This window comes from Centroberyx affinis, unplaced genomic scaffold, assembly GCF_046629955.1.
Source record: "Centroberyx affinis isolate AG114_WGS23_722 - 3 ecotype Tasmania unplaced genomic scaffold, CSIRO-AGI_Caff_v1 ptg003800l_1, whole genome shotgun sequence".
NCBI classification, from domain to species: domain Eukaryota; kingdom Metazoa; phylum Chordata; class Actinopteri; order Beryciformes; family Berycidae; genus Centroberyx; species Centroberyx affinis.
In genome coordinates this window covers 48,442-69,787 of record NW_027281666.1, presented here as the reverse complement: position 1 = coordinate 69,787, position 21,346 = coordinate 48,442, and the positions used below count along the sequence as shown (strand labels likewise).

Sequence of the window (21,346 nt, the reverse complement as noted above, 5' to 3'; positions counted from 1 at the left end):
CAAAGAACTATTTTCTGATCTTACGTTAAGGAATAACAAAAAGATTATATCGTAAATGGAGATATGTTGTTGAGTGACAGTCAAGATGGACTCATAGTATTTATTTTTATTTGCATAGTTTCCTAAGGAGCACTGCAGAGTTCTCAGAAATCACACACAAGCAAAGAGGGAGGAGCGACAGTGGCAACTTATGTACTGGCAGACAAATCACCAATCAAACAGGCGGTGGAGGACACAGTGAACATGGTCAAACTGCCCTGAACATTACTTCCGTACTATATACGTATCTATATATAATATATTTCCATATTTTCTGTATATTTTGAATATTTGTTTAAATGTGGTCACCTTCTGCTCTAACAACAGAGGATCGCTGTGGCTAAGGGGGAGGGGGAGGGGGAGGGGGAGGGGGGGGGGGGGGGGGGTCATATACTGGAACGATGTCTTCACATTTCTAAGAGTTATGTATCTTGCCTATAGGTAAAAGTATGACATTGTATTTTATTTACTGATATCTTGGTCTCACTCGAGTTTTCACCTTTTGAAATCAGAAATCCAAAAAAATGTGTTGCTGCAGAGATAAAATTCAGAGGTATTTTTGTACTGTTCCTTCCATGCACTTTGCTGTATAGTTCTATTTATGGAGACTTCTACTTGTACATGTGCAAAAGGCCAATATTATAGGTATCACTATACGGACTGAATAGAGTGCCTGTAGGGGGAGGAAGCTGCTCGCTCGGTCGAGTCGATTGGATGCAGCGATAAAACAAACTGAAGGGTTTCATTCCAAAATGGCACATAACCTCTTTTAGAAGAAAAAAAGAAGAAAATCCATGCCAGAATTTCATTACATATTTCAGAAAATCAAGACGGTTCCACCCTCAAAGATGTTGGTATTTCGTAGGCAGCGGTTTTAAAAATGACTCATAACAACTTTTACTTTCATGTCATCAGGCGTTATGTAAGAGTATAGCTGTCAGAAAAAAAAAGGTTATCTCATTTTGGGAATGAAACTCTTCAGCTGCACAGTGAGGATCCAGTGTCAGGCGTCAGAGCAGCAGGTAGCGCGAGTCTGAATCTGAAAGTAGCGTGATATTGAATGCTGTTTAATACATGACTGGTGCTTTGTTTTTAAAACGAGAGAAAAAAAAAATACACCTTTGAAATTCCCAAAAGCGGCAGAATATGTTTATTACTTCATTTGCATAAAAGTGTATGTTACTATATAATCAGTAAATTCTTGGCTAATTTAAAAATCACCCAAGAGATTACCAAAGAGGTGGGATGCAACATCTTTAATAAACCAGAAAACAACAACAACAACAAAAAAAAAAAAGTGACCGAAAGTGGCAGTGACACTATATTTCCACAAGGGGGATGTCAGTCTCCAGTCCCTGTGGTTGTCCCTTCTTCTTCTTCTATTCCTCTATTTACCACTCCTCCTCAGAGAGTATTCTTCCTTTGTGGTGGTGAGCAGTGTTGTAAATACGTCTCGTGGCTAAACTGGATGCTATCTTCCTGGCCCTGGACCACACCTGCTCTCCTCTCTCTCTCTCCCTCTCTCTCTCTCTCTCTCTCTCTCTCTCTCTTTCTCTCTCTCTCTTCCACACACACACACACACACACACATTCAGAGTAGAGCGATGGGTCCATTGCTGCACAAGAGGGAAGACAGCGAAGCTAACCCGGCCCCGTTCAGAGGCAACACAAACTCACATTATGTACATAATTTTCAGTGTATGTTTACATAGACACAGTATAGGTGTACTGGGCAAGAAGCATGTCAACACGACTCTGTCACAACTCATCTACAGGTTTCTCTCTGCAGTCGCTTCATCTGAGCCAGTGTCAGTGGAAGTTTGAGGTTATAAACAAATATTATCATGTTTTTTTTTTTTTGTTTTGTCACTGAAGCCCACTTCCCCTCCTCAAAGTCCTGCAACGAGAAGCGATTTGAAATTTTGTGGACAATTTTGCGTCTTTTGGCGGAAGACTTGACACAGAATACAACAGGTATTCATCATGACAGGGAAATGCCAGTGTTCTTAATTTTCTCTTTGGACGTTAGTGGCTCATTGTATGGTTTATTTGGTTGTATTCATGATTTTCTCTACCAAGAAGTGTTTGATTTGAGGTGAACGTCGGCCGATGTGTTTATGTACTGTACATGTTGGTGTGCTGGAGTCAGGCTGTGTGTCCTCTTCGCACTTGTGTGCACAGACGGTGTTGTCGGTCTTCATACAGGCATGCCTTGAGTTGGTTCTATCATTTGTCTTAAAACTACATGTCTTAAAAGTTGTAAAAGAAAAAAAACTATATCATACACAACACTTCAAGGCACCAGTTTTGTTTTTTGGTTGTTTTTTTTTCTTTCAGTGTGCAGGACGGATGTGAAATGTGTATTGGCAAAAATTCAAATCACAATAATTGGGCTTTGTGGTTGATGTTGTTGTGAGACACTGAAGAAAGTTTCATTGCTGAGATGAATGCTTTTCTTTTAACTTCTGTTGTACAACAGGAAAGGGACACATTTTAATGGATGGGTACGTTTTCCTGACCCACAGTGAGATGTCAAAATAAAAAAAACAGAACATTTCCAAAGTGGATGTTGTTTTGATACCACCCCCTGTTTGTTCTTTCACAGAGGAATAAAGGCAGCCCGGCTTCCTGGTTCATGAGCTGCTTTCACTGACGCAGGTTAAGCCATTCTCAAGAGGTGTGTGTCATTTTGAACATGGCCATGTGTCTAGTTTGAGACAACACACATTTGTGTTATGTTTCACAACAAATGATAATAACAACACATCGTCACCAAAATGTCAACCTTTCAGGAAAAACAGCCTTGTTTTCAGATTGACCACTGTGTATTTTTGAGTTTATCCAATGGGTTTTGAAAGGCTTTCATAAGCATCAAGGCTGGTTGATTTTTCCCAACCCATAGAGGAACATATAATCCTTCAACTGAAGCTAAAACATGAAAATCACCAAAAGTGAAGTTATAAGATTTTCACATAACAACAGCAATATGTGTTTCTGTGTTGAAATGGACAAAATTATGGGTCGTCCCAAAACTGGACACATGGAAGTGTTGAAATTAATTTTCTGAGGGTGTAGGATTCCATAGTTTTGATTTTGAATTGGAAATTACTCTTTTTTCTGCTTTTTGTCTTCCTGATGAATGGGCAGTGGAAGCTATATCTCCTCCAATTCAAAAGCCAAGCGAAGGCATCACATTAAAAATCTTGGTCTCCCGTTGAAAACACATTTTTCTTAAGCCTACAGCACAGCTAGGTTTAATCCATCTCTGTGAAACCAGCCCTGTGTCTAGTACCTCGTACCTATATATCAGTCATTTTCTATATATGTTGAACTGTCACCATATTACACTTCACTGCATATCTGGAACAATATTTAGAAAAGCCTCCAGGTCTTGTCACATCACATTTTGTCTGTTGCGGTGGGTTTGTGTGTCCTCATGACGCTGTTAAAGCACCAACAGAAGGATGCAGACGAACTGCTTTGTTTACATTTTGCAAACTATTGAGGATTCATAAGTTACATTTGACATTTTTTTTAATCCAGCATTGAGGCAGTGGGACTGTAAGCTACAGAAAAACACCTTTAGACAGACACTTTTGTGTGTCTAAACATCTGTAATTTGTTTAAGCATATTCAAATAGTGGCACACGGAAAGGAGAAATGTCCAGTTGTATTAGTTCTATTGTTTATCAAAGGGTCTTTCTCTCCCTTTCTGTCTCTCTTTCTCACTTTGATACTCTTCCTCTCTCTTTCTCTCACTAAAAGTCTTTATCTGGTGCCTAATGAAGAGTAAGGTAGCCTTTTTAAAACGGTCTGCGTTGTGCCGATGTCTCATAATGTAGCCTAAGGTTAAAGTTTCCCATGTAACCATCACAAGTCCACATTAAAACTGTGGAGGCCAAGGCAAACAAATCCTCCTCTGCCAATGTAGAGGCTCAGCAATCACATATCACCTTCATCCCATCCGTCACCGTCTGCCTAACAGATCCACCACCTCTGTATTCCTGCATTGACACCCACAAGCTTGGAGATATACAGTATATCTATACATATAAATACAAACACTAGATGTGCAAACCAATCGTCATGAAGTGTGTCAAGATGGCGGCGTGTCTGGACTGAAGTGACAGTGGATTCTTGGTTGATTTGTCACTCATGCTCATTGATCGGTTCGATCCACGCCGACTCAACATGTGAAACACTGTATTGCATCTCCACTGTATTTATGTCAACCTTAACTGGTCGAAGCTGTTCTCAAATCTACGGTGTATTCCTGATGTCTTACCACAGTACATTTAGGGTTTTATTTTTTGGTCATTAACAGGCTGGAATTCAATCAGGTCAAAGGAAATCTTCCACTGATTCCCGTCAGTCAAGAAGAAAATGCAGAGAATATCTGTTTTTAAAAAGTTCTGGTTAAGTGGAATGGCTGTTCTCTGCTTCACTTACAGAGAAGATGCTTTTATGGAGGAGCTATTATTGATTGAATTCCAGCCAACATAACACACACACACACACACACACACCTTATCTTCTCATTAAATCACTGAAATAGTGGGATTGTTTGTTTGATCGTTTGTTACGTTGACTGTTTTTTACTCCTTGCTATGAATTATGTTTTTATTTCAGGGAATTATGCATGGAAATTAACCTTAAGTTGATTATTTTATTATGATTTGTTTTTTTTGTTTTGGGGGTCAATAACAAAATAAAGGAGACAATTTGAAGAAAAAAAATCTTGCTGTTATGTGTTTAATTGGCCTAGCTATTGTATGGTAAAATATGTTAGACATCGGCATTTGACGCTGAGAGGAGGGCGGGGACTAAACTGTGATTGACGTGTCAGCGCACCAATAGGAAGCCGGGGATGATTCGCACGTTGGCACAATTGGCTTAGAATAAAGACTATTGCGTTCAAGGAGTTACAGAGATGATTGGGTGCAGGATTGTGCATTGGAAATCATGAAGCTGGAATTTTATGTTTGATAGGAGCCAGGCGGAGACTGACAGGCAGACGATGCAGCAGACGAGCGGTGTTTTCAGCTGTGTGTGTGCGGGATTAGCCGCTACTTAGCTTTGTTTGTGTTCAGGGCGCTCAGTCCGCTCTCCGCTGCGAGCCGAGCCGAGCCGAGCCGAGCCGCCAGCCGCGTCAGGTGGATGATGCAGTGATCCAGGTCGCCCCTATGGATCGCGTCAATGGATGTCTTCAAACCTGCTTTGGACAATAGTTTGAGTCCCAAGGCTTGCGATTCTGCATCGAATGAAACGGAGACAGATGTTTTTCGCTGGCCGGCGGCGGCGGCAGCACCGGAGAACGGCATCCGCGGCGCGCCGGCTGCAACACCCGCCGCTTCGGGCTTCTGGACGGCCGTCTTCGACTATGAGGCGAGTGCGGACGATGAGCTCAGCCTGCGGAAGGGGGACTTGGTGGAGGTCCTGTCCAAGGATTCCCTGGTGTCGGGAGACGAGGGCTGGTGGACCGGTATGATAGCGGACCGGGTCGGCATTTTCCCCAGTAACTATGTCAGTAGTGGGAATGGCATTCAGGAGAAAATACGGGACACCTCGTTGGAGGAGCAGTACTATTCGGATTACTCAGTGCCTCCTCTGCACCGTGAGTATCCCATTGTGCTGCATGCCACAGCAAATGAAACCAATGTGCTATGGCTAAGATGGAGCACAAAGCTGTAGTGTCTTCCCTTGTCTTTGTTATAAGGCCAGAGAAGCCCACGGTGAGAGTGCTATGTCATGGTAGGCGCAGTGCACTTCTGTTGGCCTAGAAACAGGCGCGGGCATCCTCGCGGCGGGCCAGCTTCAGGACCATTATTCATCATCCTGCCTGTCAAACAAGCAGCCAGCACGTTCAGTGATGCACCCCGCCTTGATGCCCAAATTTCGTTGCACATTGTGCTTCCTCATCCTCATCCTCAGAGAGCATTGCTGAGCAGAATAGTCATGGGAAACGTCACTTGCATACCCCATGCATGTAATATTATCATTATGTGTGATGTGAACCTTTGTTATCACTGTAAAGCAGATGCATTGGCGTGGCTTTTCATTGCAGCATCCATTCTTATGGGCATCCATACTTGTGTTCCTGCACCATTTGAGCAGCAAGACTAAGGGAGTGAAAACTGTTCATCTGTCAAATTGTGTTTGTGCAGAAAAAGCCTCTGCAGCTGAATGTCAAGCCAAGGCCTCTAGCACACTTAGATACAGTAAGCATAAGCAGAATCTCCTATAGTGCACTGCACTGGAGCCAAATGTGAAAGCACCATTACTTCTTATTGGCATTTACAAACAGCGTGCCAGAGGGATGCTGTGCAGTTACATAGGCCTTTTAACAGGCTCATATAGCCTATATTTCCCACAGATTGTACCAAATCTCATTTCTGCATCTAAGCATCACCACTAAATGTGCTATTAAAACTGATGTCCGAGTGCATTTAAGGCCATATGACTAAGATCAGCTCCAGTTGTTTGGTTGCTCCACATTACTTCCACTGTCTTTGTTAGCTGTCGCCGTCTTTGCTGGCTTTCATGTCTCATGCTCGGCGGCGGCTGGCCTACTTACACATACCATCCCGCCTGAAATATTCATCAAGGTCAGTCTGCTTAGTAGACTGTTAGGAATACACAACATGAATGTTTACAGCTGCAGCCCATAACACAGACACACTCCAGGCTCCTGTGCATGACAAGACTCCACATCACACACAACGATACGTGCACTTGAATTTAAACACTCAGTGGAGAGGAGCGTCTTCTTCTCCGTCCATCCTTCCTTCTTCTCCTGACGTCCAAGCCAGATTTCAGGACAGATGCTCAACCTCGTTTCACAGCACAAGGGATAGTTACACCAGATCCAGTATTTGGGGCAGCAGGGTGTCTTACTGCTTTCAGAGAGCATCCTCCAACTGGATGGCCTGATTTCAAGACCCTTGTTGGCAAGCATCCGCCCTGCTGGAGTTCCTTTGAGCAAGATACTGAACCCCTACCAGCTCCAGTGGGGCTGGTCTGTATTAGCCTGATCTCCGACCTCTATGGAGAGGGAAAAACAGAATTTCCCCACGGGGATCAATAATGTATCACATTGTTATTATATTGGGAAATATGGATTTTTTTCCTTTGTCTGTCTCTCTTAACTCTAAATTCTAACTGTGGCCTCTTCTCCTGTCTCTCCTCAGTTCTGGAGATTGAATTCTCAGAGTTGACCCTAGAGGAGATCATCGGGGTGGGCGGATTTGGAAAGGTGTACCGCGCAATATGGCAGGGCGAAGAGGTGGCGGTGAAGGCGGCGCGGCGGGACCCCGACGAGGACGTGGGACAGACTCTGGAGAGCGTGCGCCAGGAGGCCAAGCTCTTCGCCATGCTCCACCATCCCAACATCATGGCTCTCCTGGGGGTTTGCCTGCAGGAGCCAAACCTGTGCCTGGTGATGGAGTTCGCTCGGGGCGGCCCGCTCAACCGGGCGCTCTCAGGGAAACGCATCCCTCCCTGCACGCTGGTGGACTGGGCCGTGCAGATCGCCCGCGCCATGCACTATCTCCACAGCCAGGCCATCGTCCCCATCATTCACCGAGACCTCAAGTCCAGCAACAGTAAGATTGTCTCTCTGTGTCTCATCACCGTGACAAGGCGATTACTCGAGTGTGAGAAAATGCTCTGTCACAGTGATAGCTTGCTGTGCAAAGTCTTCACTGTCATTTTTGCACAGTTTTAGTGTTAAAGGGGCATTAAGTCATTTTATTGACTCTGTCTGCAACTAACGAATTGCAGCATCAACAGGTCTGTGACACAGCCTATGGTAGCTGGTAATGGACACAAATATAAAAGTCACATGTTCACAACAGAAGGAGGAAGCTAGCTAATTAGAGCAGAGATCCAACAGAAAGGTATAGTGAAGAGAGGTAATTTATCATGATGCAAAAAAATGTACTTTTTTTTTTGGTTTGCAAACAAAATGTGTTCGGCCATTCGCTCGTAGCACCGTCCTCCATCTTTGAACAGTTGAAAATACAGGGAAGGGGGTTGTTTCCAGAGGGAGTATGGACAGTGAGAAAGTTTTTGAAAGCCAGGAATCTCAGCGTCTGGCAGAGTAATCGTTAAGTCATTAGTATTAATCAACAACCCTATCAACCCCCCACAGATATATGTATTATGGTCATTTTGTGCTGTGGGATAGTAAAATTCTTACTTGATGCCCCTTTAAAATACAACAGTATAACACCATGCTGAACTCTGTGCTAAACAAGCTGTGATATGCAGTGGTTCTAGTTTGTGTAGAAATGTATAATGAGTGTAGAAAGAAAAAGGAGTTTGCATGTGTGTGTGTGGAGGAGTTGTAATCTTGCATTTTACCCGGCTGGATCCCCTAAATCCCAAGCCTATTACCGGGGATTTGCCCAATGCTCTGCCCCAGCTTCCCCATTGGAGGCTCAAACAATATATACAACCAGCTTCCTGCCTCCCATTGGCCCAATTCTCTGGTGATCAGCTCAGGCCCTTGCGTGCCATTGGCCACTTTAAAGTGTTAAGCTAGTCTAACTAGTTGCCATCCAGGGCTCAGTGGGGAAAACCCATGACTCCTCTTCACAGCACAGGAGCAGTACATGACAGTGCAGTATACAAACCCACAGAAGCATCTAATCTGTGGTTACAGTAGGAGCTGAGGATGTGCGTCTGCTGTGACGAGGAAGTGGGCACACTGAGACTCACCTTGTAACCTGTCACTGTGCTGATGAAGCTGTAGGTGGATAATATTATGCAGTTTACTTTATAAGTTCCTTCACACAAACACTTCAGTAAAAGAAGAGAAAGAGATGAAAGAAGCATCTTCTCTTTTCTGTATCAGCATAATTGGACACTAGAGAAGAATTTTTATTGCATCTCTGCATCTTTTTTCCTCAAATGCTTGTGTGCGGAAACTTATGAACTTAAGTGCTTTATTTTTGTCATATGCGCCTGTTCAAAAACCGTGGGTGCACACCCCGTTTTGGCATTTCTTTAATTCCCCCATGAAGCAGGGTTAGAGAGGGGTATGCTGTGTATGCCTTTATACATTATTGACTTCACAACTGTACCGTATATCACATGGTTCACATGGTTACTGAACAGCAGCTCTGTGTTAGCTCTCCGGTTCAGTAGTTGCCCATAAAAATCTCTGTTTTAGCAACATTCACCAAACTCTTTGGAATCAGACTTTCGCTGACAGGGAGATGCGGTGAAGAGCTGAGTTGGATTGGTTTTTAGATTACATGTGGGGTAGAGCAAGCTTATGGGGAAAACTATAAATCCTGAAAACCGACTAAAGTAATACATGTCTCAAGAACAAAATTTATGTTATAGGACAAACAGCCTCCTCCTTACTCTCTTTTCTTTTGTGTCCTACTCAGTAATTCTTCATTTAGAAATCCTGATCAATCCACTAGTTTTTGTGTATACCTAAAATCAGTGGTGGAAAGAGTACTAAAATGTTCTCATTACTTTGCTGATTTTTTACTTAAAGGAATAGTTTGGTATTTTGAACTCTGTGCCCAAATCACTATTAGAAGAAACCATAACTTTGCTAGCCGCCTGCTCCACCCGTCCGGTAACACCGGGCAGCCCCCTTTCACTCTACTGCAATAGAAACCTAACTGCTGACAGAAAGTTTTTAAAAAAAATTTCAAGATAACATACTGACACCGGTATGATTATACTGTGAGCAAAACAACGTTTATCATGTGTATTGTAAGTAAGACTGTCGCATATGCCCCTAGGTTTCTATTGCAGTAGAGTGGGAGGGGGCCGCCCGGTGTTACCAGACGGGTGGAGCAGGTGGCTAGTGAAGTTATGGTTTCTACTAATAGGGATCATGACAGAAAATATGTTATTTGGGCCCAGGGTTCAAAATACCAAGCTATTCCTTTTAGAAGTAAAAGTAATGGTGTAAATATCTACTTAAGTAAAGGTAAAAAGTAACTCACTTAAAATTTACTGAGTAAAAGTTACTGAGTTACTTTTTAGAAAAGAGAATGTTGTTATATGTGATCTTGTCCTTGCAATTCTAAAAGGACGAGAGAACAGAGTTCAAACTCACTTTTTTTTAAATTGGAAAATTTGGAAATTACAAAATGAAGTGCATAAATAAAGTAAAGCCAGATTACTCTTCTCACTGTGAATCGCTCCACAATTTGTCAATTTACGATTATTCAGTTTCTGATGCTCAGGGAGAGCCACAAAATGTATACTCTGTAATGGATGTGATTTAAAATGTATTGAAGTACAACACTTCAAGAGAAATGTACTTAAGTAAAAGTAAAATTACTGAAGAAATGCTAAAGTGAAAAAATACAAGTACGCAAAAAAGCTATTCAATTACAGTAATGTGAGTAAATGTACTTAGTGACTTCCACCCTTGCCTAAAATGATTCTTAGAGAGTTTACCTCGTCCCTTTCAACAACCACTTACATTTCCCATAACATGTGATGTCATTTGGTGGATGCTCTTATCTAAAGCACCATACATTACTGTGAGTGCATGCATTTCGAGCATGAGCGGCCCCAGGAGGAACCGAACCTTCACCCTGGCTCCGTTTGTTCCATGTTCTACCTCCTGGAGCTACACAGGACGAGGAAGTTTTACCACGTGTCGGGGTTTTAGTTTCTTTGGAAACAGCCTCTGTAGCATTATAGCCACATGAGCAGCAGATGAAGGGTCCCTTGATGTGCACCGCAGCCTGGAGACACACCCTCTCCACTGGGCACAGCCACAGCAGATGGCCTGGCATTGTAGAGCTGAATGGGGGAGAGCATGTGGTTAGGAGGAGAGCTGCTTTGCTGTCGTACATTGGGATTGGCTTGTTTTCTAGTGCCTATTAGAGCAAAAGGGTGTGCCAAAACAGACTATTTCTGTAGTTTAACTGTGATATCTGTGTACGGTTGAGATCTACTGTTGTAAAACCACTCAGTGAGATTCTTAGCGTTGATCAAAGGTCTGTATTTTTCATCTCTGCTTTCCTCTGTCTTAATGGCTCAACACTTCATGGTTTCCCTCTCTTTTGTTCTCTCTCTCCTGTTCTCTACTCTGCTTTTATCCTTTCAATCCTTTCATCACGGCCTCCCACCAACCGCACCCTGTTTTGTTCATTTACCGCGTATCTCATTTTTGCGTTTCCACATGCTTTGTGTTTTATTGTGGGCCTGATCCTGCTGCTACGCCCCTCCCCACATTTCAATCCTGGTAATGATTACCTGAAACCTTTTACTTTACCATCAATCCACCTACCGATCCGCACACATGATTATTCCCCCACATCCTCCGACCTCCCCCTCCATCCTCCAATTTGCCCATCCAACCGAAATCCCCCCTCCCCTTATCACTCCCCACACCTCTACCACCGTCCTCTCCCGGGTGCTCCGTATATCCGCTCCAGTCCTAATCCTTGAGCGGGTTGAGATGGAAGACCTTAGCAACAAGACTCTGAAGATCACAGACTTTGGCCTGGCTCGAGAGTGGCACCGCACGACCAAGATGAGCGCCGCCGGCACCTATGCCTGGATGGCTCCTGAGGTTATCCGCTCATCCACCTTCTCCAAGGGTAGCGACGTCTGGAGGTGGGCAGAACGGGGGCGGATGCAGCCGCAAACTGCATCTGTTCTGCAGGTTGTAGAACTGAGCTGAAATCAGAACCAGAACCAGAAGAAAGTTAATCGCAAAGCACAAAAACAATGTGTGGTTCTGGTGGCGATGCTGCAGACAATGTAACAACTTATATAGTAACACAGGTCATACTGACACATGGTACAAGAACAGGAGGTCACATATAATGAGATAGGTACAAAATATACAATGGAAAGTAGACTATTCAAATCACTCTATAAATACACATTCAAATTCACTATATGGCATGAAAAGTCATCTAGAGCATCATGTGTTTTTCATTTAATGAAGGGATGTGATATCGACTTTATACAGTCTGATACAATCTAATCTAATACAATAAAGCAATACATGTACGTTGTCTCTTTCATGGAAATTAGTTTTGTGAAGTCAACATGAAAAATACAATGGGATTTCTGCGCAACAGTATAGCACAAATTGCATAGTTGTAGACATACACTTATTAATTTATATACATATTAACTGTGATCATATAGGTTTACAGTTATTTTTTTCAGTCCCTTTGTTATTAGTCTGATCTCTACTGCTTTAGACAAGTTATTTGCCTTTGTTCTGGATCTGAACCACATTGAACTAGAAGAATTTATTTGACAACTTCAGATTTAAGAATTTGGATAGTTCTCTTTTAAGACCACAAAAGTAAAGCTGAACTTGTATCTGTGTAAACATACTGCATACCCGCATTCATTTTCATATTTAATGATGCTATGTGTGATTAATAGTTTGTTCATTATAGTCCCATTTGTCACTCTCATTTTCCTGTCTTCTGCTGATCTGCTTCATTGTCATGAGACAGGCTCAGTGTGCAGGCAGGACCAACTGCAGTGGCATTAACGGGCCAGCTCAGCTATTCCAGACTGAATGTGGGGTTTCCCTTTCTAAAACAGGATTAAAGGGTGATAGATGAGAGAGCCAAGAGGAGGCAGTGTGCATTATAACAGCAGTGATGGGGAGACGAATGTCCTCAGGACTCCTAACCGGGGATGGGAATTACACTGGCTCACTAGTCCATGATTCTCAGTCTATGCTACCTGGGTCTAATGGTATTTTATGGTTTGTTTTACCTTACTTCGGTGCCACATGGGTGGGCATTACATAAGACAATACTTTTATTTAACCTTTATTTAACCAGGCGAAATCAATTAAGAACATGTTCTTATTTACAATGATGGCCTGACAAGAGGCATAAGCTTCTTGATGGGGGGGGGGGGGGGGGGGCTGTGAGGGAGAAAAGATAGGTTAAAAGACAATAGCAAATATACACAACAATACAAACGTTTAGCAGAAACAAGGCATAAAAGTTAATAACAAGGATATTCAAGCATAGAAGACAAGATTATTACAAGCATAAAAGAGAGTAAATGTCTGTTACAGATATTACAGGATTCATTAGCGAGCAGTGTGTCACAGAAAGTGGCCTAGGCCAACGGCGGTAGGTATGGGCGTTCAACAAGCAGAAACTGAAGAAAAGGGTTAGATAGTTGAGTAGTTAAATAGGGAAGCAGCTGCAAGAATCTGTAAAAAGGTGTGAGATGGCGTCTTTGAAGGCCGGGATGGAGATGAAGTTATCCAGTTTAAGGTGTTTTTGTAATGCATTCCAGTCAGAGACAGCAGCTGACTGGAAAGATGCAAGGCCGGATGTAGATCTGGTTTTAGGAGTTGTTAACAGAATGAGATGAGAGGACCGAGTGGCCACCAGGAAGTGTAGACAATCACAGCAAAGCATCTGAAAGTTAATTTAGCTCAAACAAATGCTAATTGTTAAAGTGCTACTTGATGGTCTGGTGTAAATTGCCCTCATTTGCCAGAATTTGGATGGGGAAAATGGAGATACTATAACAACGGCAATAACCCCACTAGTCTATTCTCCAGAAACTGTAAGGTTTATTCCTGGTTTGAAGTGAGTGTCTGTGTGTGGTCTTGGCATTACCTCCATTTGCTGTGGTGGATTCACATGAGTCAGTCACATGGATCTGTCAGCTACATCCACCTGCACTCTACTGTGATGGCATTTTCTGATTCCAACCTTTCCTGTCTCGCACTGATATTTACAGTGAGTAGAGTGCAAAAGAGTGTTTTTCTATTCTTGCTTTAACCTTTATTCACACAGAGAGGGGTTACTGAATACACATGCTCTTTTTCAGCAGCATCTTGCTTCATGTTCATATACACATTTATCTTTAGATCCACCAGAATGTTTCAAATCATGCAATCAGAAGTTGCAGTTCAATCAGGTCTCTTATCTCAGCAAGTATCATCTTTGCACAACCTAATGGCGGCACATTTTTTGAATTTGTATACCCAAATTGTATTCATCAATATGCTCAGGATCCTTTGTCACCGCTTGCTATCTTTTTCTTTCTTTTATTTTTAACAATGAAGTTACGGCGTCCTGTTGTGGGAGCTGCTGACAGGAGAGGTGCCGTTCCGGGGAATCGATGGTCTAGCGGTGGCTTATGGAGTGGCGATGAATAAACTGGCTTTGCCCGTTCCCTCAACCTGTCCCGAGCCCTTCGCACGACTTATGGAGGGTAAGAAGGAGTCTATCTGATATCAGAGTATATTCAATATACATGACTTTTTTCTATTCTCCTCTAAACTGGATAGTGATTATTACACAGTGGTTAATGCAGGGTCAAGGGCCAAAATGTAACATGAGTGGTGGGCCATAGGTCAAAAAGATACTATTTAACATTAAGAAGTAAGCATTAGATTCTTAGTTGTTTAAACACCCACCAAAATCACTCCTCAACTATGAGTGAATTGCATCAAAAATGACAAATCTATGGAGGCATTATGGAGCCAAAACAAATTTTGTCTTGCACCAAAATTCGCCCCAATTTTGAGATTGTCGTTTTCATCTGTCACCGCAGACTGCTGGAGCCCAGACCCTCATTGCCGGCCGCACTTCACTAGTGTTCTGGACCAGCTGACGGCCATCGAGGAGTCGGGCTTTTTCGAGATGCCAGCAGAGTCCTTCCACTCTCTGCAGGATGACTGGAAACTGGAGATACAGGAAATGTTTGATCAGCTGAGGACCAAGGAGAAGGTGGGAATGGGTGGTTTTATGATTGACTCATTGAATTCATTTGACAATTTCCCAATTAAGAATATGAACAGTTGCACTAGAATACACAAAATGGTATCCTATGTGCCAAAAACAGCGGTCTACTCTGACATGCATCCTCTGTTGATATGCAAGTATCTGTTGGCATCATGGTTATACTTGCTTAGTAATTTCAGGAGAACGAAGGAAGTTTAGGGATGATATTAGAATACAGCCTTATTAAAATTATTTATTTTAACCATGACTGCGGATATTTGCTCAACCTTTTCTTTTTTGTCCCATCAGGAGCTGCGATCGTGGGAGGAGGAGCTGAGCCGGGCGGCGCTGCAGCAGAAGTGCCAGGAGGAGGCGCTGAGGAGGCGCGAGCAGGAGCTGGCGGAGCGGGAGATCCACATCCTGGAGCGAGAGCTCAACATCATCATCCACCAGCTCTACCAGGAGAAGCCCCGCGTGGAGAGCAGGCAGGGCAAGTTCCGCCGCAGCCGCCTTAAACTCAAGGATGGGAACAGGATCAGCTTGCCCTCAGGTACTGTCAACTAACTGCACTGCTGTTAGTTAGAGCTACAATATGCAGCTTTTCGCCTTGAGGCAGGAAGTGTCTTGTTAGTCCCGCCCTCCTCCTCCTCCTCCTCCTCCTCAGTTGGTCAACTTCCCACCCCAACACTTGTCACTCATTTTGTTGAGCTGTCTACTTTGAGACAGGATCTAGCCTGAGGCTGCAGCATCCATAAAGCCTCGACAGGGGTTGAAGAAGCAGATGGCGAAAACTAGTAATCGGTAGCAATCTGTAATAAAAAAAGCAATGCCGATGTTCAGCATGTTTTTGAACATTTCTTAATTGAGCATTTAGCTTCTTCCTCTACTTTCTTCTCTTACTGTTTTCTGCCACTGCTGTTATTGCTATGACTTCCCTGCAGTGTTGCCACTAGCCTCACACACACCCATACAACACGCCCACAGCAGATGGTACACACCCTAAAACATCCCGAACATCATTGAAATGACAATTTCAGGCAAATGGGGTATTTAGGCATGTATACACAGGGTCTAGACTGATAATGTGTAATATGTCCTATTTATTTGTTATTTTAATGTCAGAAAAGTTGCAATTTTGCATATTGCAGCTTTAAAATGTTTAGTGTTAATTGTTTATTCAGATGCCCACAGAATACAGATAAAGATTAAGACTTGAATATAATGCATACACCTTATATTAGAAGAACAAGAAAAAGAAGAGGGAAGAAAACACAAATATATGAAAATAAACTGTTAAAATTACATTTTTGGTTTGATTTCTTCCTTGAAAGCTAATATTTGTTTTTTGGAAACCCCGATTTAGATTTTCAGCACAAAATCACAGTGCAGGCTTCACCCTCACATGACCGGCGCAGGAGTTTGCTCAGCAGCGGCTCCAGCCCTCCTACCAGTCCGCCAATGCTGCCCCGCCTGAGAGCCATCCAGCGTAAGCAACCGTCCGCATTGAATATTTAAAATTCAATCAAAACTTATTGATCTTAACTATCATGGAACGCAGAAGACAAGTCCATATACACTGAGTTCTCACAGTTGAGGCATTAATCAATTATTCATATCAAGCGCTTTAATGTTTGGCTTTTGTCGTCTAAATTTAATCCTTTTCAAATCTCTGTTGTGTTGCAGTCACCCCGGGGGAGGGCTGTACAGCCTGGGGTCGCAACGCAGGTTTCCAGCAGGATGAAGACGAGGGGGAGAGGAAGGGATCCAGGAAGAAGGGCAGGTCCCGTGGCTCCGGGCCTCTCAGGGAGCACAGCGCTGACGCCAGGTAAACCCACCTCAACTCACCTTACTGCCCTTTTTAGTTAGGAAATAGAGTTTGCCCAGCTTTTTTAGCTGATATAAATCTCTTTGATTAAAATTCTTATTATACATTGGAGTAGGTCATATCTTACTAATGTCGCCTGCATGAAAATAGGGCCTTTTCAGAAAATAATAACAATAATATAATAATAATAAAATAAATAAAATATTTAAAGAATATTCAAAGGGGCATTAAGTAAACTTTTATTGGAAACCAAGGAATTGGGGATTGGGAATGCAGATGTATTATGGTTATTTTGAGCTGTGAGACAGTGAATATCTTACTTATTACACCTTAAAAAATACATTTTATAATCCATTTTTGTATTATATTAATGGTTGTTCACCTTATAGTGATCTGTCTGGAGTGCCTAATTCTGTTCTTTTCTCCACCACTACATCACTGTATTTTGTTTCAAGACCACATGATCAGTTATGGAAATGAATCATAGCAGGCTTATGAAAATCTGTGCTTTATTGATCATGCAGTGCCGTTGGTACTGTGCATGTTCATTCTGAAAAAACAAGGCTTTTAATGATCTTTACCCTTTTTACCTGACAGTGTGAAGCCTGCCCATGAGGAGAGCAGGCAGCGGTCCTGCAGCGCCCCAAACCTGCGTCGGTCCCCTCGACACAGCCCAGCTGTGCCTGGAGTGCCAAGCCTGGTGGAGATGGGTAAGCAGGACTGGCTTAGCTGGTTTATTTTCCCTGGCATGAGAACGCTCCGCATGATAATGCGGGGAGCAGCTGTAGCCTAAAGGTTAGAGCAGTGGGCTTGTGGCAGGAAGGACGCTGTAAGTCCACAGACTGGCTGGGAAAGTCTGGATGGGGAAAGTGAGTCAAGACTGTGGTTCAACTAGGCAGCTCCCAGATGTGGATGTGCATAACTGTATGAATGTGAACCGGGTGTTGCTGAAAAGGAGCATAATGCTCAGCAAACCATACCTGCATAAATGGAATTAAAATAATGATGGTATAGTAGTAAGTAAACACAAATCTGTATAAAGCCTGATCTAATGGTACAAAGCATGCTATGAAATGGCCATCTTCTATTGGCTGATCTTTGGTGTCAGGTGATGTCACCTTCTATAGAGTAGGTAGGTGCCAGGTGGTTACATCATCTGGCACCAAGATCAGTCAATAGCAGATGGCCTTTTCAGTAGCATGCATTGTACCGTTAGATGTCAGGCTGAACACAGATTTGGGTTTGGGGTTTAGTTACTCTCTCTCCTTTAGAAGAATTTGTACAGTATGATGAAGGCTCATCCACTTTGCGTAGCGTACTGTTGTCCTGTGTGTTGTAATATTGTGAATGCAAGTACACAACAAGCAGCAGTTTGATATGAAGCATACGCATCATTGTACAGACTTGTTCCCCTTTACAAGACAAGCACAGTGATGTTAGCCTGTGAATCATCCTGTTTTCAGAGAATGAAGACTGCTGCTTCACTACTGAGCCAGGAGCCTCTCCTGGTCAGTCCTACCTCTGCATCCCCTTCCAGAGGGAGGGCCACACGGCTGCTGCTGACAGTGATGGAAGCGAGTACTGCCCCAGCAGCCAGGTCCCAGAAACACCCCCGAGCAGGAAGAGTCCGGGCGGGGGCCGGCGCTCCGAGCTGGTGCTGCTGGGCTGCGGCGCTCTGCTGGCGGCCGTGGGACTGGGCTTCAACCTGCTGACTCTGGCCCAGCCTGAGGAGAGCATCAAACCGCGATGGGAGGGCTTCTTCCACAGGACGGGGGGCCAGAGGCGGAGCACCAGCCCTCCGACTCGCAGACTGTTCCGACGGGAAAGCCCGCTGAAATCCTCGGCGCCCTCGCTGCCCGAGCGAGGCCTGCCCCCCTCTTTTACGCTGCTGTCCTTATCGTCCGTGTCCGACTGTAACTCGACTCGCTCGCTGCTGCGTTCCGACAGCGAGGAGTTGTTAGTCTGCCGGCCCGCCACGCCACCCCGGCAGGCTCCTGCCCCTCCTCCCGCCTCGCAGCCTCAGTCCCTCCAAGCCCCTATCAACCCGCTGGTCAACACTCACCTGGAGAGCTTCAAGCGTAACCCCCGCCAGTCTCTCACACCGACCCACGTGCCCTCCGCCCCGAGTTCCTCGCGCAACTTACGTCGAACCCCGTCAGACGGAGCCATCAAGAAGAGCCCTCTGAATAATCTCCAACCTTTACCAGAAAAAACAACATTAGAGAACACAGGTAAGGTCTTGAAGTGTCTCTCTAATTTCTACTAGATGTATGTTGGATATAAGGATTTGACCAATAAGGCAATATCTTAAAATTTTACCATTTTAATGACAGAAATTACAAGGATTCAGTGTCTCCCCCAGAACTGTATTCTTGTCAGGGTGGGAAAGCTTCTGAAACAGCATTTAGACCATCTTGGGACACTAAAACTCTCCATTGAAACTCAGACTAATGAAACCATTAGTCCCATCTCATCTATTCAATCACTGGAGAAACTCTGGGATACATAAGGCCTTTAAATGAAGAAATGGTTAACAATAAAAACCCCATTATTGAACAATTAAATGAATAAAAAAACATGCAAAGAAAATTATACTTCATTGCAGGTGTTACAGACTATTTTTATATAACTGTAGTCTGAGAGGATTGTGGTTTATTAGCAGTAGGATTATTGGCAGTGGACAGCATCGACTGGCCGATATCCGATATTTAATAAAACTCCAATATTGGCCTGATAACAGCAGACCAAAATATCGGTCTACCCCTATTGGATTCAGTCTGGAATCATTAAATCTTTAGCTTGAGCATCTTCTCTCTGTTTACTTGACTAGGTGTTTTCAGAGGTTTAAAGGAAGACTGTTCTGAGGTTCCCCGGCTCCCGGACCCAAACGTGGTGTTTCCTCCGACACCGCGTCGCCGCTGCGCTCCCGAACGACCCAAAACCCTGGACTTTGTGGCTCGGCCGCGGCCTTCACCGCGGGCGCGCTGTGACGTGTTTTGGGCCGAAGGGAGGCCCAGGGGCAGCCTGGGAAACGGCGAGTCCCCCGCCCACACCTCCAGCACAGAGACCCCTCCCACTGTGGAGTTTGGGAGAGACGTGGCGGTGCTGCCGACCCCCATGGAGGCCCCGACACCCTACTCCCCGCGCAGGAACAACAACAACCTGCTGGATCAGCGGGACGAAGGACAGTGCCGGGACGGAACGCTCCCGCTCTGCAGACCGGAGCTCAGCTTTCCCAAAGACTCACCTTACCGCTACAGGCCTGGGTTCTGGTCCTAACTCGGCCCCCTGTGTGTACAGATCCAGACCTCCTACCAGTTTCCAGAGGTACAATGCAAGGAGGAGAATTTCCCTGCTACTAGGCTTTGGATTGTTTAAAGATCTGGGTCAATTAGTACTTGCAAATAATCTTCGCATTTGTTTTTACCTTTAATGAGTATCTGATGGGCGGGGTTTGCCCCATCCACACCTTTCAGATAGGGTCAGATAAGTTGCAAATCCCAGGAAAACATCCAAAATTGACTTTCAAACACTTACTGTGATTATTTGAAATTTCGGACGTTTATTGTATTGTCCTATGTGGCAAACTCCCCCCATCTGGCACCCATGAAGGCTAAAACCAACCATGAAAAGTATTTGGGAATATTATTTGATCCAGGTCTGGTTGTTAATGCATTAGAAGGACAGAACGATCCATTTGTTTGGTTCTTCTCACTTACAGATACGCTGTCATTTGTCATTTGGTCATGTTGTAAAGGTTTCTGTCCCGGGAAACAGCAAATGTAACGGTTTGACTATATGCTTTACAGCACAAAGGCACTGACAGTTTCACAAAGCTTTACATATTTTCCCTCTTAATTTCAAGCTCGAGTTCAAGATTGTGCATTTTATGAAGTGCACTTTTGGAAAGCATCATGAATGTAAAGCTTCAGATTTTCCATTGCTGTTTAAAAAAATGATTTACGCTGTCTATGATTATTTGTAATTCCTCTGCAAAAACTTTCTTTGTGTTACTTGAATTCATTTGTATATCTCACTCTGTTGTGCTAGCGGCTGTCAGTTCTGCAGCCGCTGTTTTGTCTCGTAGATCCCCGTTTTGTACTGAGCACCTGTCATCACCACTCACTTCTAAAAATATCCCGATTAAAGGGATGCTGTTGTATAATATGAGCACTTCTTTGCATTAGCAACCCACAGTCTTGAAACATTGTTCGTACAGTAATGTCCGACATCGTCTCGAGCCCTGTATGGTAAACTGTACTATAAACAAGAATGTGACCATTTGAGTGAGGCTGATTGTCTGCTAAACCGCTGGTTCTCAACTGGTTTTGCATTGGGGAGTCACTACCGATATATCAAATAACTCATTAATTCCCTATGTAATGTATTCTTTGTCTGCGGCCCTGCCAGAGTAGCTTGCGACCCTCCTTTGGGTCCCAACCCACCAGTTGAGAAACACTTCTCCAAAGTAAAAGGGAACATTTTGTATTTGTAACTCTGTGAATTGTCTGCCTCATAAACTGTTGCTCAAGCTAGGATGAGTGGAAAGAGTGTTTACGTTCTATAAGGGACAAGCTGCATGAGTCTTGAATGGCGCACAGTGGAAACAAGCCCCGGTGGCATGTGAAAGTTGATTCCTGATTATTTATGTTTGTATTGATTTATTTTATTTATTGATTCATTTATTTATTTGATGGTTTATTTTTTTAATTCATTGTATTTGCCTTGCTTTTTGACACTCCTTAATGCTGTTCATGAATGTTTTTGAGAGTGT

General features: G+C 43.7%; 1 protein-coding gene across 1 annotated transcript; it reads left to right on the top strand.

Moving 5' to 3' along the window:
* Window positions 1–5,235: 5,235 nt before the first annotated feature.
* On the top strand, window positions 5,236–19,851 carry map3k9 (mitogen-activated protein kinase kinase kinase 9). The gene is made up of 11 exons (XM_071541156.1): window positions 5,236–5,653; window positions 7,227–7,640; window positions 11,457–11,637; window positions 14,087–14,235; window positions 14,578–14,753; window positions 15,057–15,297; window positions 16,111–16,233; window positions 16,431–16,572; window positions 17,170–17,282; window positions 18,036–18,803; window positions 19,403–19,851. Exons 1-11 carry the CDS (start codon window positions 5,236–5,238, stop codon window positions 19,849–19,851), a joined length of 3,174 nt encoding a protein of 1,057 aa, XP_071397257.1.
* Window positions 19,852–21,346: the final 1,495 nt, after the last annotated feature.

Coding starts and splice junctions, on each gene's coding strand:
- map3k9 (XM_071541156.1), top strand. CDS start 5,236: ATGGATGTCTTCAAACCTGCTTTGGACAATAGTTTGAGTCCCAAGGCT. Junction 16,573..17,169: donor GAGCACAGCGCTGACGCCAG/GTAAACCCACCT, acceptor TTTACCTGACAG/TGTGAAGCCTGCCCATGAGG. Junction 18,804..19,402: donor AACAACATTAGAGAACACAG/GTAAGGTCTTGA, acceptor TTACTTGACTAG/GTGTTTTCAGAGGTTTAAAG.